The sequence below is a fragment of the Protopterus annectens genome, chromosome 2.part2 (genome assembly GCF_019279795.1).
Source record: "Protopterus annectens isolate FY-2018-M chromosome 2.part2, PAN1.0, whole genome shotgun sequence".
Classification (NCBI taxonomy): domain Eukaryota; kingdom Metazoa; phylum Chordata; order Ceratodontiformes; family Protopteridae; genus Protopterus; species Protopterus annectens.
This window is the reverse complement of record NC_056730.1, coordinates 970,878,804-970,896,526: the sequence shown is the minus strand read 5'-3', so window position 1 is coordinate 970,896,526 and position 17,723 is coordinate 970,878,804. Positions and strand designations below refer to the sequence as shown.

At 37.4% G+C, this 17,723-nt stretch overlaps 1 protein-coding gene across 1 annotated transcript in view; it reads left to right on the top strand.

Moving 5' to 3' along the window:
- Positions 1-9,125, top strand: part of FER (FER tyrosine kinase) — a gene marked incomplete in the record, with an annotated part of 3,568,968 nt that extends 3,559,843 nt beyond the window's left edge. The window contains 1 exon segment of the mRNA XM_044064275.1: positions 8,375-9,125. Within this exon segment, the coding sequence (XP_043920210.1) occupies positions 8,375-8,517 (143 nt within the window).
- Positions 9,126-17,723: the final 8,598 nt, after the last annotated feature.

The following is a 17,723-nucleotide window of genomic DNA, read 5'->3' as shown; positions in this document are numbered from 1 at the left end:
AGGGGCTGACACAGACAAATGATTGGTGCCAAACTCACGGACTGAACCTTAAAGCAAATAATGCCTCATTGTCCAGTTTAACAATACCCCTGCTAATTATGATACACATAGCACCCCTCTAAGCTCAAACATAGTGTTGCAAGACTTGGGAACACATGTTGATAGCAATCAACACTTCAGTCACTATGTGTCCATAGCGGTGAGACACATATTCTATATTGCACACCTCATATATAAGGCCATCACATCCAAGACAAGGGAGGTCATTGCTCTGCTGTACTCCACCCTTATCAGACCACTAACTGAGTACAATGATCCCTTCTGTCTGTACCTTAGCAGACACCTAAAGCAACTGGAGAAAACACAGAGGTTTGTGACCAGGAAAATCCATAGCCTTTAAAACGTTATGTACATGGAAAGACTGAAAGACCTGTCACTATACTTGGTATCATACAGGCTGCTGAGAGGTGACCTATGTCTGGCATACAAAGCAGTGTCAGGTACTGCCCTACTGGCAATGCTGGACATTTGTAAATCAAATGGGACAAGAGTAATTTGCTCCAAGGATCTCAAACTAGCCTGTGACATAAATAAAACATGCTGGGGAGATAGATATATCTCCCAGCAATTGACACTCCCAGCAATTGACACTCCTTTGTAACAGGCTTCCACTGCATGTGAAGTAGTGCTCCTCATTGAACCTATTCAAGTGCAACCTTGACAATTGGATGGGTGATTGTAAATTCATCCCTGGGGTGGCACCTTTGTCCCTCATGGACAGGGCTAGTTGGTGCTGCTCACAAAATCGCTCTGCTAACAACAACCATCTAACTGTGCTCAATAAGGGTACTTGTGTTTTTACATAGCTAGGCATGTACACACCCTAGGGCCATTAGGCTAGTAACCCCCTATGAAGCTATGAACCTTTGCAGACCTTTCAGCATCTTCCATCCAACATAGCCTGCTGATATAATCCACTATAAGTTGACCTGCAGTCTTATAAAAATCAGTCTTGTGCCATGACGCTTGCTTAAATTACTGTGTTCTGTTGCCTGTGTACTTAGGTAGTGGTTCTTTTCTCACTGCACTCAACTGTGTGTGTGTGTGTGTGTGTGTGTGTGTGTGTGTGTGTGTGTGTGTGCGCGCATTGCCTAGACAGAAGAACTGATGTGTCTATCCAACAGTTACTGCTGCAGTGCCAAGAATTGACAGTATGTTGATACTTGCACTTGCCTACACATCCATTTCATGCAGGCCTCCCAACATCTTGTCTCCAACATGGTCTGCTGATGTCATCCACTGTAAGTTGACCTGCAGTCTTCTAAACGTCAGACCTGTGCCATGGCACTTGTGTAAAATACTGAGTTCTGTAGTCTGTTTACTTGGGTATGGGTTCTATTCTCACTGTAGTCGACTGAAGGTGTATTTGTGTTCTTGCTTGACATTACAGAGAGCCTTTTACACCAGCATGTGGGACACTATTATTACCATATTCTACTCACAACACACAGCTAATGTCATCAGCAGAAAAGTATTGTCTGAGAGAGTCCAAGTCAGACTTGAGCTGTGGCACTTAAATACAGAGGTCTGTAGTCTGTGTACTTAGATATGTAGGGGTTCTGTTCTCACTCCAGTCAACTGTGTGTGTTTTTGTGTGTGTGTGTGTGTGTGTGTGTGTGTGTGTGTGTGTGTGTGTGTGTGTGTGTTTGTGCATTTGTATTTGCACTTTTGCTTGACATTACAGAGAGCCTTTTACATCAGCATATGGGACATTGTTATTATCATATTATAACAAAAAAGATTCACTGGAAGGCAGCAGAAATACCACAAGTAAAATAATTTGAATTGATTCACAAGAGATTTAACTCTTTCATCCAAAGACTTAATCAGAATAAAAGGTGCAGTAAAAACACATTTAAATACACTGGTAAATAAATAACACTTAAATACTTGACCAATCAACTAACACTTCCATTTCCATCTGTAAAACACATTCAGTTAATGAAAATTTTCCATGTAAACCACCCGGTATTAACAAATGTGGTATTCTAAAAAAACACTTTGATTGGTCAAGTATTTAAGCGAATGTGTTTTTTGTTATAAGTTTGCTTCTGCATTATGTGAAGTGTTTTGATTTTTTGTTATTACTGTAGTCTCCTCAACAGACACTGATGAATATAATGTTTTGATTTTTTGTTATTACTGTAGTCTCCTCAACAGACACTGATGATGTAATCAGCTATATTTAATTTGTGGATATGCAGTATTCTCACCAGGACATTGTCAGAAACTGTCCTGGAGGCCAGGCAAAAGTCACCTCATCCTATATGATTCAGATTACAGTGACATGGCTTTAGTGTATCCACATACATCATGGCATGGTTTGTAGGACCTGTGTTTTCTTGATGAGAAAGCTCTGTGGTCTCTCCAGTTGCTCCATGTGTCTGGTGAGGTAGATGCAAAACAGAGCATTATTCTCTATTAGTGTTCTGATGAGGTTCGAGTACAGTCATACAATCTTATGATCTGAATATGATGGTGTGACTTATGATATGCACAACACAGGTTTTCAATACCCAGTGTAGACACTTGGACATCAAAGTTCAGATTGCTATCTCCATGGGTTCTCAGCGCTTGCATTGCTGGATTTCAGTATAGCAAGAGAGTTATTAGTGTTGTAATTAGCATGGAATTCCACTTTTCAGAAGGACAACATCAAGACACATTTCTGCATTTATTTGTAGATCATATGGCTTTGTTACCAGTCATCTGTCTGTGTTGCTCCATCTGTAGTATATTATCATCATTGGTGGACTCAGTGATTGCACCCAATATGCAAGAATCAGAAAACTTGGTAAGCCAAAGGCCATATACTTTAGCCTGAACTGTTGAGAAATAAAGTCCAAACAGTAAAGTGCCAAGCACAAAACTCTGGGGTACACTGATGGTGACAGCTCTACTGGTACAGGTTGATTCACCAACTTTCACAGTATGTTTTCTGTTGATGAGCCAGTTGGTTACTCATCTAGTGATGTAAGGTTTAATCCCCAGCTGGGAGAGTTACTCAATGATACCTGCATGGAGGATTGTGTCAAAACCCTAGGCCAGATCACAATACATAGTATGCACTGTCTTACCTTTATCCAGGCCTGTCACACAGAATCATTGGGCTGTGACAACATCACAGATTGCCTATGGCATGACGTACAGTTGAATACACACTTCAATAAACCCTTCATATGGGCTGTATTTCCATAGCAGGGTGTACATCACTATGTATTTTTGGGGTGACAGCACCTGATGCATGCATGTATAGACACATCCTGACTCTCCTCAACTGTGAGGTAGATCAACATGTTATCATGGACACTAGTAATATCCCGGCTGTCTGCAACAGACCTGTGTGAGTTGTTAATGCTATAAGCATGTCTGTTACATCTGATAGATGTCATCAAAGAGGTCATCGAGGGCATGTATGATGACAGCACTAACATCTTGTGAAACTTGACCAGGTCAAGGCATTTGACATGGATCCACACTGAGGTATTCAATCAACACTGTCAGATGTGGCCATAAACAGCTATATCACCAAGTGGGTAGACCAGTGTATCACATATGTGGCATCTCATTATGTTAAAATGTGTGAAGTGACCTATATCTCAGTTCCAGTGATCAGGTCTGTACATCAGAGCTGTCTGCTAGGCCCTTTTCTGTCCATTATTTAAGTGATGGACATTACAGATGACATACATGTCCAAACAGCTGCCTGAAGGACTACAGATTGCGGGCAGTCATTGACTCCAACTGTGATATTAGTATAATACAGACAGTATCAGCACATACAGAAGATTGCTGCCACATCCATGACAACACCTGCAGTTACAATAAAACATGGGAAGATTTGTTACATCAGGGAAACAAACACACAACCCAAGTATAATGTGGACATCACACCATATAATCAGACCAATGGGTATGTGACCTGTGTCCTGGGGTAGATGGTAGGTGGACCATCCACTGGTATGTGGTCACAGTGCTGACTACTTCCTTGTAACACAAGTAATGAGTATGTGAAGGACATCCACATCAGAGCCCGTACTTCCTACATCCTTCCCAGCCTTCATCACACCATTAACTGAGTACAATCCACCCTTCTTCATGTAGCTCCATAGACATCTTCCACTAATCTGTAACTGAAATATGCCACCTTTGTCACAGTGACCTGTCACACAGCTTATTGGCCATACATAGGTATTCTTTTTGTGACATAAACATGACTGTCTGATGGCACTGAACACCATATGAATGTGTGCTAGTTGTTCTCGTGACAAAAGTAATGGCATGGGTATCATATATGCCATGCACACATCAACTAGCCTGTGTTGCTCATAATATTGCATACAGGTATAGCGGTGTCCCTCCTAACACCTCCAGCAGCTGTTACAATGCAGGGATAGTGTGCGTGATTACCCTCGTATAGCGTGTACATATACTAGTTGTACATGTGTTTGTGCAGAATCATCTCTGATCACTCTGTTTCACATATGCTATGTCAGAGCCATGAAACTACTGGTGGTATTATTTTGATATTGTCCATGATTGATTGGTTCTTTTAATGTTGTCCATGAGCCTTTAATTGTGTCCCACTTAATGGAGACATCTGCTGGGATTACACCATATTTAGGCAAATCAATTTGAACAGCTTCACAATATGCACCTTACCCCAGTTTTATGTCAGATCCCTAATAGATGACCTCTGCATTATACATGTAAGGATTCTTATCTCACACAGACATCCTCCCCATTGTTATGTCACCTTGTGTGACAGTCACATAATGCACATTTTCACTGTACAATCCCTACTGTACCATATAGATATGTGACTGATGTTGCTGCTACAACTATCTTCCATTCACATGCCCTCATATGCTGTACATTATCTTATTTCACCTGCTATCTTTCCCTGTGTTCATTCCTGCAATTCATCTGTGTGTCCCTATTCAACACACACACACACACTTCCCCTGGGTGTTTATTTTACATGGCAGTCAATGTACCATTACACATCATTTACACAACTTCAATACAGAATACCAGAAATGTGATTTCACAATAGTCTGCACTGTATATACACTGTCCTGTACTGTATATAGACCATGTACTTAGCATTCATACCTCTCTACTGTCCAGTTTTTCAAAGAATCCCCAGATGTGTTCCTTATAAAAATTTGTGCCTTTCTGCCATATCACTAGAATTATCTTGGGACTGATGTGACTCAATATTACATACATTTGAGTTTCATACTTCAAATCTTTCAGAACATGAACATTAACACAAACCCTTGGTTATTCTAGCTCATTTCTGCAGGACAAAAATTCCAAATATGTCCCTATTTCTGGGTCATTGACCCCCCCCCCCATTATGTTGGCATTTTTCCAGATGTCTTGCCCTAAGAGATTGAGAGCTATCTGTGAAGCCCTGGTGACCATTGCAGCATTCCGCACAGAACTGTGGACTGTCAGTGCTCTGATTTCAACAGTAGCGCTATCCATGTTCGCTTACAGTGTTTCCTGGTCGGCAACACTGTTGCCAACCACAAAATCTCGCTTAAATGCAGCATACAGCATAAATATGCATTGCCTGCTGCTGCACAGACATGTGAACTCTGTGTAGGCTTTGCACAAAGCCTCCAGTGGAGTTTATTGAATCCCAGGGATGATTTTAATCCTGAGATTGAAGCATGGGCTGTTTGTAAATGGTTTTGCCAAAATGAGTTGTTTATTGGTTGCATAGAAAATGTATTTGAAAATGTCACTAAAGTAGTGCAGAGAGTAAATGTGTACTACTGTTTTGTATTTTTAATGATACAGGATTAGCACGGAGGATAAAGTTATGTGGTTTATTTGTGAAATTGTTTCCATCTAATACAAGCCCTTTGCCTGCAAAACATTACCTAGTCATATTAGATGTGTGAGAATAATATTACTGTTGGTTTGGTTCTGTGTAGCCTTGAGTACAGCAGCCATAGCTCTGCTTTCTTCAGTAATAAGTAAGATGTAGTCTGAGTTTGTGAGTTTGCTGTTATAGAATATGACAGACATGTTGTGTTCTGTTTGATAACTTTAGAACAAGAACACATTGTGAGTAAGGCTTGATAAAATGCATTATCCATTTCTGGTTAATTTCGACAGTCACGTAAAGCGGACATATTTTTTAAATCCAAACGTCAGTCGAATAAAAATAAATGTCTATCACTTGAAAAGATCTTTGTTGTGACTTCAGTGTACTTAGGCTACTTTTCAGCTGATTACAAGGCATGTTTCAGGCTTTACTAGGATATTGTCAGCAACTTAGAAGCAGATAACATAACATAGCTATATTTTTCTGAAGTGCATAATACTTAATTAACTACTGCTATGAACCTAATTGGAGGCCAGATCAATTGCATTACATTGACTGTGACAGTAACAGGCTCTGTAATCACTTGGCCTGAAGGAACTTGTCAGCAAACTTCTTGAAGAATTAGATTAATTGAATCCAATGTTTCTTGACATCCCTGTTGTTGGCATCTGTAACAAAGTCCACTTCAATTTGTTCTCTTTAAAAATAATGAGGTTCACACACTTAAATTTTAGTTCAGTTTCCCCTTGTAATGTAAACAATCCCAAGTAAATCAGGTGGAAGAAAATTTTGAAAATATCCTGTATAGCTTAATCAGTTGCACAGCAATCTAAAACAGTACCATGTAATTTTTTGTTTTATTTTGTATGATATACGCTACTGTGATTTACTTAACAAGTAAAGAAGCACAGATGTACAACGACATATATCTGGAATTATGTTGCAAGATCAGCAGTGTTACATGTATTTAACAGTGGACAAAATCAAGTAAGTCAGCTATACATCGACAACAGGCATCACTTACAGCAAACAAAACCACATAAACCAAGTAAGTGTGCTATAAGTGGATTTTTTGTTTGTTTTTTTCTAGGTGCTTTTTCTCCTCTCTGCCTTGTTAACCATTCCTTTGTCTGACTGGAGACATTTCTTCCTAAGGGTGGGGTAATGTCTTTCTAAGGGTGGGGTATCTTCTGTCAGATCTCATAGGGTGACAGCCATCTGGACAGGCTGTCAGTCACCCAAGTAGACATGGGAGTGTGTGATCTCATCAGTATCCTGGCAGTGACGGCTTTGAATGAATGGCTCTAATCCTTCCCCTTTGGTGCTGACATGAGTATCTACATCACTATAGGGGCAGTCTACACCCTCGTGACTGTGAGTGTCATGCACTCTACAGAAGGTCTTTGAGCTGCTGGCACTGGCTTATTCAACTCCATCTCAACTGCCCATCAGGAGTCATGGGGCAGCAAAGCAAGACCAGCCAGCACCCCGTCCCCCCAGGATTGATCGGCTCATCATTCCAGCCTATGCTGTCAGTCACCCTAATAACTTTTTGAACTGTGATCATTTGCGTTACAGCCAATGCTTTATTCTTCTTGTGTCACGGGTGAGGCATGCTGTAAGTGAGCTGTGATAGTGATACAGTTATTGATGGCCTTTTCCAGAAGATGTCTCCTTTGAGGAGATAGTGAACCTTGTGAGAGAAAATAAAAATGGGGATTTGTCAAGAGTCTTTCAGCAGCAAAGGAAAAGGTATCTGGAACGGCAAGGAAATTAAGTCAAAACCTTTTGCCAGTCACTCAGTAAAGGTACACATTGCATAGCGTATGTCTCATGATGATGCAGATGAATTCTGGGAGAAGCATTTTTGTATATGATGGTGGCTGTGATTGACCTGTGATAAATGATGAATACTGCTGTTGAGAACAATGTGCTTATGATACAATAATGTTTCTGTTTTACTTAAAACACTGGTATATTTTATTTGGAGACTTGCCTTCAAAAATATAGTTTGGCAGTTGTCCCTGCAGATTGAATGGCAGGATACAGCTCCTGGAAATGTGATTGACATCTCAAATGCCAACTTAGGGCAAGCAGGACGTAGTATATAAAATTATGAAGCCATCTGGCAGATCTTAAGCAAAGCTGGTGCCCAAAGCTATAGTTACTGAAGAGACAAAAAGAACGTATAACATTTATAGGTTCATAGGTTCATAGATTAGTACTAGGCTAACTGCCCTTGCGAGCCATTTTAAGCCTAGCCAATTATCCCCTGTGAGATTCAAACTCTGTACCTTGTGTTTGTAAGGCAAACACCTTAACCATTAGGCCACCCTCCCAAAAAAATTTACTGTTATAGTTAGCACTTCTTACAGTATACTTTCCTGATATTGTGTAGTCTGTTGAGGAGTAATCACAAAGTATGTTATGCCATCCAAGCCTTATTGTAATTTTCTCTTATTGTTTTGTCAGGTTATAGAATGACAGCTCCTCAAAAGTGTCCGGAAGAAATCTTCAGAATAATGCAGAAGTGTTGGGAATACAAAGTGGAAAATCGCCCAAAGTTCAGTGACATACATAAAGAACTGTTAGCAATCAAAAAGAAACTAACGTAGTGTTAAAAAAGTAAACTCATTGCACACAAGCAGGAGACCTGAGTTTATTAAAAGAGGAAATATTGGAATTCTGTTTTGTTTTTATAGGGGAAACACTATAACCATCTGCCATGTGGATTGTAATATGTCTTTTTGTACTGTTATTAACAAATATTGTCATTTCCATTTGTGCCTTTTGACTGTTATTAGGTGGTTATCAAAAGCATATTTAACGTAAATTCTGTTTTTAACAATATTTTGTTTTATAAGTGGGTGACATTCTCTTATGTGTCATGTAAATAGGAAGCCACAAAAATATTAGACTGTTATGTATAATATTGACTAACCAGCCATATACATGCCATTGTAAAATTACTTATTTTTATTCTTGTCTGTTTTTAAAAATGTACTTCTCGGGTTAATTTGCCAGTATTTCCTTCACCTTATGGCTGAGCAAAGGTGCATTGTAAACATTTCCAAAGAAGTGAGAAAATGTAAAGTAATATAAATACTGTATAAATAATTTACTTAAATAATGCAGTTTTATCATGTTGAAGAGTAGTACCGCTCACAGCAATACATTTTCTGAGTCAGATTAGTGGCTTTGTACATTAAACTGATACACACTGTTCTGTGGTGTCTGTATTTTCTTTTTCATTGCTGACAGCTGCTTATTTAGTTGAGAATTTGGCCATCCAGCAAACAGTTTAAAGTGCCATGTAATTATGATCACTGTTTTTCTGGCTTTCTTTGTGGAAGTAGATGAAAAGCTGAGGAAGGGCAACATTTACAGGAATCTTTTGCAATAGATGGTGCATTGGGCCAAACACGCTCTGTTTTAGTTCAGCTCGGTATGCTAAGCATAACAGTCGCTGATTGTAACTTTGCTTAAATTGATGTAGATGAAACAAACTGATTTTTTATGTCAGCCATCTGTGATTTTTGATCTCAACCATCTGTAGATGACTAATTTCCTGCATCTATTTATGGCAGTGAGTTGAGAATTAATAGGAAAGATAGTTGATGCATTTGAATACAGTGGCTCTAGTGATAACTTTTGTGAATGTCTGTTGCTCTGCTTTTTTTGCCAGTATGAGTGGTGGGACTACTTCATGTTATGGAGAGGAGGAGGACTGCCCTCTCAGTCAAGGGAAGGCATGGTGAATGGTGTGTTTGTTGTTCATAGTACAGTTTAGCAATATGGCTGTGTCAAATGCAGGTGTGCATGTGGGTGTGGAATTTCAGTTTGGGGTCATTTTTATGTATTTAGGGGACCAAAAGTGTGAGTGTTATTCCAAATAATAGTATTTTTGTGCTGGTCTATGGTTGCTGAATTGGGTGGGGTGTTGGGTGTTCTATTTCCATAGTTTTATCAACCTCAGTTTCACAGGAGGTATGACATGGAGTGATAAATGAGGTTAGTCTCCTTATTTTTTTGTAATTAATTTTATAAAGACTGCATTTTATGTATTTATTTATTTATTTTTGTTTATTAACCATATCAGTGGACTAGACAAAGGCCTGTTCTCAGCCACAACACAAGCCAGTTGTAGAAATCATAAAATATAATAAAGCTGTTAAGCACATAATTTATAATTACAGCATGGTATGTAAATAAAATATATGTCAGTTATGCAGAAAACAGTGCACAAAAATAGGTAGTGACATACATAATGGATGACAAGTACAAACCAAGTCACGTCCAGCTTTCTAGCAGCGTAATAAATTCATTTGCAAATGAAGTATGAAGGGAGGTGGTAGTGGATAGCCATACAAACTGCCATTAGTATTTTATCTGCTGTGAGTCTTAAGTTAGAAAATTTGAATGAATGTAAAGGTTTGTTCTACTTAGCATAACATTAGCCATTGTCTTGTAAATAAATGCATTTGTAGTACTCTTAGATATTCTTCAAGTACTTCTATTCTTTTAATAGTGTTAGCTCCTGTCAAAGGCTATTACAGGAATCAAATGTAATCTTTAAAAAAGGATTTTCACCTAGAGGGGAGGTTAAATTGTAGTCTCATAAAAACCATCCTGGATCTTAATGAGTATGCTGATATTGTGTGGTGTGGTTTTCCTGACAGGGTATGGCAATAGTCTGAGTTTAGCAGTGGGCTTATCACTAACAGTGACCATCCTGTAGTAGGGAATCGGTTGACTTTGGCTACTGATATGCCATTGCATTTGGCAATGGAATAAACATTACAATTTTATTTTCAGTTGTCTGTAGTAATGTAGTATTCTGTGATAATATTAATGCAGTGATTGGTAAGGCATACTCTAATCTGGGTATCAGGATATTTATGCCTAGTACCTTGGCTACTTTCAGGATTAGTAGGCTACTTAGCCTATAGGAACATCTGAGATGTGCTACAGACTTTTCAACCATTTGCTCTGTGTTGTAGGTAAGTGACAGTTGATTATCTAAATGGACAACCAATTATCTCTGGATTGTAGCCCATGCAGTAGTGGATCCCAGAGAGTCAGTAACAAGAAATCAGGAATAACACTGTAGTTTGCCAAATATTATAACTACTGACTTACTAGGATCGACAATCTTTTTTTTTTTCTCTTGAAGTCGGTTTAAGGTCATTAGGCCAAAGAGGAGGCCATTATATTTCTGTATTGTCTCCCCAACAAGGCAAATAATGACCTTATCATTGGCCATCCTCCCTTCAAACTAGCCCTTAGAGAAAGAAGTTTCAGTAAAGTCATTCCTTCAAACTGTAGTCAGCTACCACAAAATATTAAAGAAATGACAGACTATTAACCTTCTGAAAAAAAAAAGACTTGTAGATCATCTAAAAGATGCATATAAATGCACCTACCACATTGACACTGTGTAGCTTGTCCAGCTTGCCCCTCTACAACCATCAGTCACTTGTCGACCCTTAGGGGAGATTTAAACATTTCAAAGACTGAGGCTTTCTTTTGCACATATGTATACATTTTTGTTATGGGGTCTACTCACTAATCCTTTCTTTTATACTGCTCTTATCTCTCCTTACTTTTCTGAATCTTCCCTTCTTACTCCTTCTCAATCTCTTTCCTTTCTGATACCCTTCTCCCTTATTACCCCTTCCTCACTAGCCTCCCTCTTCTCTAGTGTCTTTCTTCACTCTGTCAGCTACAGTAACAGGGCATTACATTAGATAAATTATTGACATGTGTTCACCTCTTATAATGCGTTTGTCATAATATTGTTTTACAGTGGCCACCCTCTACATGTATTCTCTGTATTATTCTTGCTGTTGTCTGTATGAGATCATACTTTTGTAATAGCAGTACTAGTATGCATCCTTGAAATGTATTGGTGCTCGACCTGTTTGTATTACATTGTTAACGTACCTGTGTACCTGTATAGTGGCAGAAAAGGATCCAGTGACCAGCCCACCCACCTCGTTAAACAAATTCAAATACAGTAATAAAAAATGGAAATGATAAGCAGCTTAAAACCTAAAGCCTTTTGGATGCCTGCCTTAAATGAGCTGAAGTCTGAATATTTTTTGCAGCGCATACTTGAAAACTCCTCTTAGTAATATAGCTTAAGAAACATCTTAAAACTCCATTTCCAAAACCAGTTTTAGAAAGTGCTAAAAGGAGGATGCAGTGATCTGCAATCTTACATCTCTCTTATAGTCAGTAAATAATGCTTTACAATGAGTTGTTTTTCCATATTGTCATAGCTGTAGTCTTTCACTATGGAAAGAGCTGTTGACATACTGAACCATTGATAGTAATGGAGTAAGCTAGAGTAGACGATAGAATGTATAATGTGATTGTTAACTAAAGTCTGTAATAGTTTGACTAAAAACTAAAGGACAAATATTAGTTACATGCTCAAAATTTCATAGCAAAGGTTGGATTAGTTTATTTTTGGAAGAAGGACAGTAATGCTGCACTTGAAACTATGGGGTAGTATACCTGTAGTGAGAATCTGGTTAAAAATTCTGCAACAGCAGCTTTGCTAGTACAGGGAGATTTATTATAGGACAGTGTATTTAGAGGCATTACATTTTAAGCATTTTACTGTTTTATGGTGTATTTATGAAGTGAAAGGGGGGAGCTGAAAGTAATTGACAGAAATGGCAGATTCTGGATGTGGAACTGATTAGTCTGTTGTTTGTAAAGTAGCTCTAGGGACCTAAACCTTGTCACCACAATAAACAGAACATGCTGGAGGGATAGATTCCTGTCCCAGAGACTTCCCATACTCTGGGACAACCTACCTATCTATATCAAACAAAGCTCCTCATTAGCACTCCTCAAGAAAAATGATGATTGGATGGGAAATAGGAAATTCACCCTGGGGATCACCTCTGTGGCTCTGCTCGACAGGGGCACAGGAAAATAATTTTCTTGGGTCTTGGGTGGGAAAGCCAGGGTACCTTTTTGGCTAGGCTTATATAGGCCCTAGGGCCAATAGCCTAGTACCTACGTATGAACCTAGGTAAGTCTAAGAGTAGTTCTTTAAAGGTGTTAAGTGTCGAGCATTCTAAGTCATTGTTTCTTATTTGATGAGTTGTCTCCTGCGGTACTCTTGATGTTTTTTTCCAAAATGCCTTTGGTTGTTGTAGTTAAATGCTTTGGTATTGTATAAATTGACTTGGAAGGTTTGTTGTATATAAATTGGCTTTGCTTAAGGCCATTGTGTTTCTGGCGTGTGAGAAAATTATTTGGACCATCCTTCCAAGCTGCTCAGACTAAACTTTCTTCTGTAAAGAGCTTGCGTGGCTATAGTTTAAGCCATGAACAACTTGCCATCTTTAGTGTATGCAGCCTGCTGGGAAAGAGCTTGTTTTTGAGTTACAACAGCACTTGTTATTTTTTCACAGTAGATTCATCAGGTATGTGTTAATAGTTATGATTTTGTCAGGCTGTCCTTGATTTGTATGAGTTCACATGCTTAAAGATGTATTTTAAAATCTTTATTGTATTCCTAGTTGGGAATGCATATTTTGCCTCAAATGTATAGGTGTGATAACACTGATAGAATTGTGTCTGATGTAAAGGGATATTTGTGGCTGTGAACTGTATGTATACATGAGTATCTAGGATCATTTGTTTTTTCCATCTGTACTGTTGAACTAGGTTCAGGAGAGGAAGACTGCATTATGCAAACACTGAGCTTTAATGAAACATATATACCTGCAATTTTTCTGAAGGAATCATTTTGATGGATTGATGCACATAGCTACTTATAATTGCAGCTGTTCTGTGTCTCTGGAGAGGGGCAAATTAGCCAGTATTACATAAAAATGAAGGTATTGGATGAGTGCTTCATAAGTTCAAGAAAAATATAGTCCATTAAAATTCATACATTTAAATGCTTGATTTTTTTCTGTGAGGAGAGATTTTTATTTAACTTACACCTGTGAAATATTTCTTGTGGCAATTCATCAGCGGCAGACAGTGTAAAAGAAAATGTCATTGATTTTTCTTTGCATCTTCTGATGCCTTACTCACGCAGATACCTCCGAAACTTTGATGTTATCTGACAACTATACTTTTTATTTTATTGTGTATTAGAAATGACTAAGGATATGTATTGATTTTATAATGCTGTTCATAGAGAAAATAAAATTCTTAGAGTTCTGTGGATGCCGTTGTTGAAAGATATTCCTCAAAGAGAAGTGTTTTTTCCTCTGTCAGGGCAACCAGTAATTCTGTATGCAAGTTCTTTGTAAGATATAATCAGCAATATCAAACACCTTGTAGTCCTTTTTATGCAGTGGTTGACTAAGCTAGACATTATTCTCTTAGTTTTTTTTTTTATGCCCAATATGTGCGCTGTCAACTACAGATTCTTTAGATTAGAACTGTAGATAAACATTTTATAGGAAACATGGCTGCAGAACATCCATTATTTTTCTTTTATTTAATAATGTATTTATAAACAGTCACATTCACACATACGATCACAGAAGAATTTAAAGCAGTCTTACAGAGGCATCAAATGTGCTTTCATGTGCATATTTTATACCACTTTAACCCAGATTATTTAAAGTGTTATATGATATAACATTGCAGAGGTATGCCAGAAATTTTTGGTGAAATTTAATAACTTATTTATTTTTCATTAAAACATGATTGTTTTACTTTTACACATGGAGGATTCATAGTTCTTACAGTATTAACCATTGTTTTTTCATTATGGAAAGATGAGAGAGGACATTTTCACTGAGAAGGACAACATACTGTTTGAAGACATGAAGTAAAAGTTTGTAAAGATGAAGGGGGTATGACGGGTCTAGTGTATGAAGAATAAGTGAGATCAGTGATAAACTCAACTGTTAAGCAGGAATTTAACCAAAACAACACAATCTAGTTATGCCCCATTATCACATGACAGACTTAAAGAGGAAGGGTGAATGAGGTCAGGATGGAGTTGAGAAAATGTCTTCCCCTGTTGAGGATGGAAATAAAGTTGACTTTTTTTCTTATCCTATTATTTGTTAAGTGGGTAAGTAGATTAGTCCACAGACTCCTTTACAGTTGTCTGGGTTGCAAGCATAAATTCTACATATAACTTAGCATAGGCAACCAATCACTGTGCATTTTGGAGGTAGGAGGAAACCAGATTATCCAGAAAGCACCCACAGTGATATGGGGAGAATATGCAAATTCTCCATAATCAGTCACTGGAGTCTGTTGTTCAGTTCTGGCCTCCAGTCACTGATTCTACATAATCAGTCACTGGAGGCCAGAACTGAATAATAGACTCTGGAGCTGTGAGGCACAGATCTTTCCAATGACTGAGGAAGGCATGGGGGGGGGGGGCAAGACTAGTAGCTGTATAAGAGCTGACTATCAGATCCTTAATCGTTTGTTAGCCAACTTAAATGCTTGCAAGCACTCATTCACTGAATAGTAATTAGATTATATGTGAGAAGTAGCTATTTGCTCATTTCCTTTGACATTTGAATAAAGGATATCCTCTGGCCACAGTGAATTGCACATTTTAAATACTTAGCTTGCAAGTTTCATTTCTCACCTGTGCAATAAACCTGAGCACCATGACTTTTTAAATGTGCTCAGAAAATAGTCGATGTCCCTGCTGAATGGTTCTCTCACCAAAAAAAGCTCCAAAACTATGAAATATCGTAGTGAGATACCAACCACAAAGGAATGAAAATAAAGCGTTCTGGATAAATCACAGGTGGCTGATTAAGAAACTCTAGCGACTCAGAAAATGTCCATAACTTTTATTGAAATACACAGGATAAGCGCTTTCGCGTGGTGCATCCACGCTTCATCAGATAACATTTAATGATCAGCTGTTATGTTTATATACATCCGCTAAGCGCGGGAAAAAATTTTTTAATTGATTAAAATAGAACAAATCTTATACTTTAAAGCCTTCATTTACAATCACGTTCATTTCACTGGCCTTATTATAAATCAGGTGTAAAAATAAAACACTTCTCTAAAATATATACATAAAAATGTATAGAATCAAATGGTTTTTAAAGCTGTATATATCTATTTATTTCATAATTATCCCTCATAGCTCACAGCTATGCCGAGGGGTGACAATTAATTCTATCTAATGAATCCATTAGATGAACCATGATTCAAACCCATCTATATAATATGTATGGAAACATTTTTTAAAAATATAAAATATAATAATAGAACACATAAATGAGTTGATAATGCTCTGTATGAAAGAACGCGTCAAAATGACAATGGCATAAACTTTAAATGAAATCAATGAAAGCAAACTGTATTTTAGGTGATTGCTTTTCTCAAATCCATCAACCCTGTATCAGAAATTATTTATGGTAGTATAATAAAAATCTGTATTAATTTACATTAAAGCACATATTTCATGAAATGTTATGTTATTATATTAAATCTGAAATGTATAAAACAGACTTGGATATACATATAATTTACAATAGCACTTTTAATATATTTTATAATTAATATATGTGTAATATATAAAAAATGAAAATAAAAAATGTATATAGCATTTGTGTTAAAAAATATATATATGTTGTGCTATAAGTATACGTACATTATATGGGAGCTTTTATTTCTTGGATATTAGTACTGGCTTAATAGATAAATAATTATTTATTCCTGGTATTATATGTGCTCCTAATCTTAATATCCAATTCAGTTCCATAAGTGCTAGGTCATTCTCTGAGTCACCACCTCTAACATTCTGTGATACCTCCTGTAAAACTCTAAAACAGAATGAATGAGTTGGGAATTCCATGATGTGTCTTGCTAAAGCATTAGTTTCCACAGCCTTGCGTATGTCATACAAGTGATTATAGATACGTTCTTGCAGTCTTCTTTTAGTTAATCCTACATAAAATGCCTGGCATTTTATACAAGTGGCAAGATAGACTAAGTTACGGGTATTACAGTTGGCATAAAAATGTGGCCTAAAAACATAGTCAATGCATGGATGCTTAAAAGGTTGTACTTTGGTTATATATTTACATCTATTGCAATTATGGCATGGAAATGTGCCTTTGTTCTTAGAATGAATGCTACTCATTGTATTATCTTCCTTGTTCAGAGTAATGTGATGATCACCACATAAAATTCTTTTGAGATTTCTACTATTCTTATAAAGAAATCTAGGATATCTACCAACAATGTCTTTAGTTTGAGAATCAATAGTTAGGATATGCCAATTGTCATAGACAATCTGCTGTACATTCTTTATATCACTAGTATATGTGATAGTATATTTAATGTGGCTACCCATTGCATCCTCTTTTTTATAATTATTAAAATAATACTTTGTATAGCTTACATCCCCATTTTTCTGTTCTACAGGTATTCTACCCCCTAGTACCTCTTGTTTGATATTCCTGACCATTATAGGGTCATATCCTCTGTCGATGAATAATCTTTCTAAGGAAAGGGCCTCTTTACTTGGATCCTCAGTTCTACTGCATAATCTAAGTAACCTCACGAATTGACTTTTCACTATGCCATGGAAAGTGTGTCTTGGGTGCATGCTATCAAAAGTCAGTATTGCATTTTTCCATGTCGGTTTCCTGTATAATGTTGAGACAATATTGCCCTCTGATGTTAAACTGAGTGTGACATCAAGGAAACTTATTTCTTTAATGGAAGTTTCCTTGGTAAAACGTAGAAATGTAGTGGTTGTTCCTAAATATTGTAGGAATGTTTCAAACAGTTCCAAAGTACCCTCCCAAACAATTATGATGTCGTCCACAAAACGTCTATAAAATTTAACAAA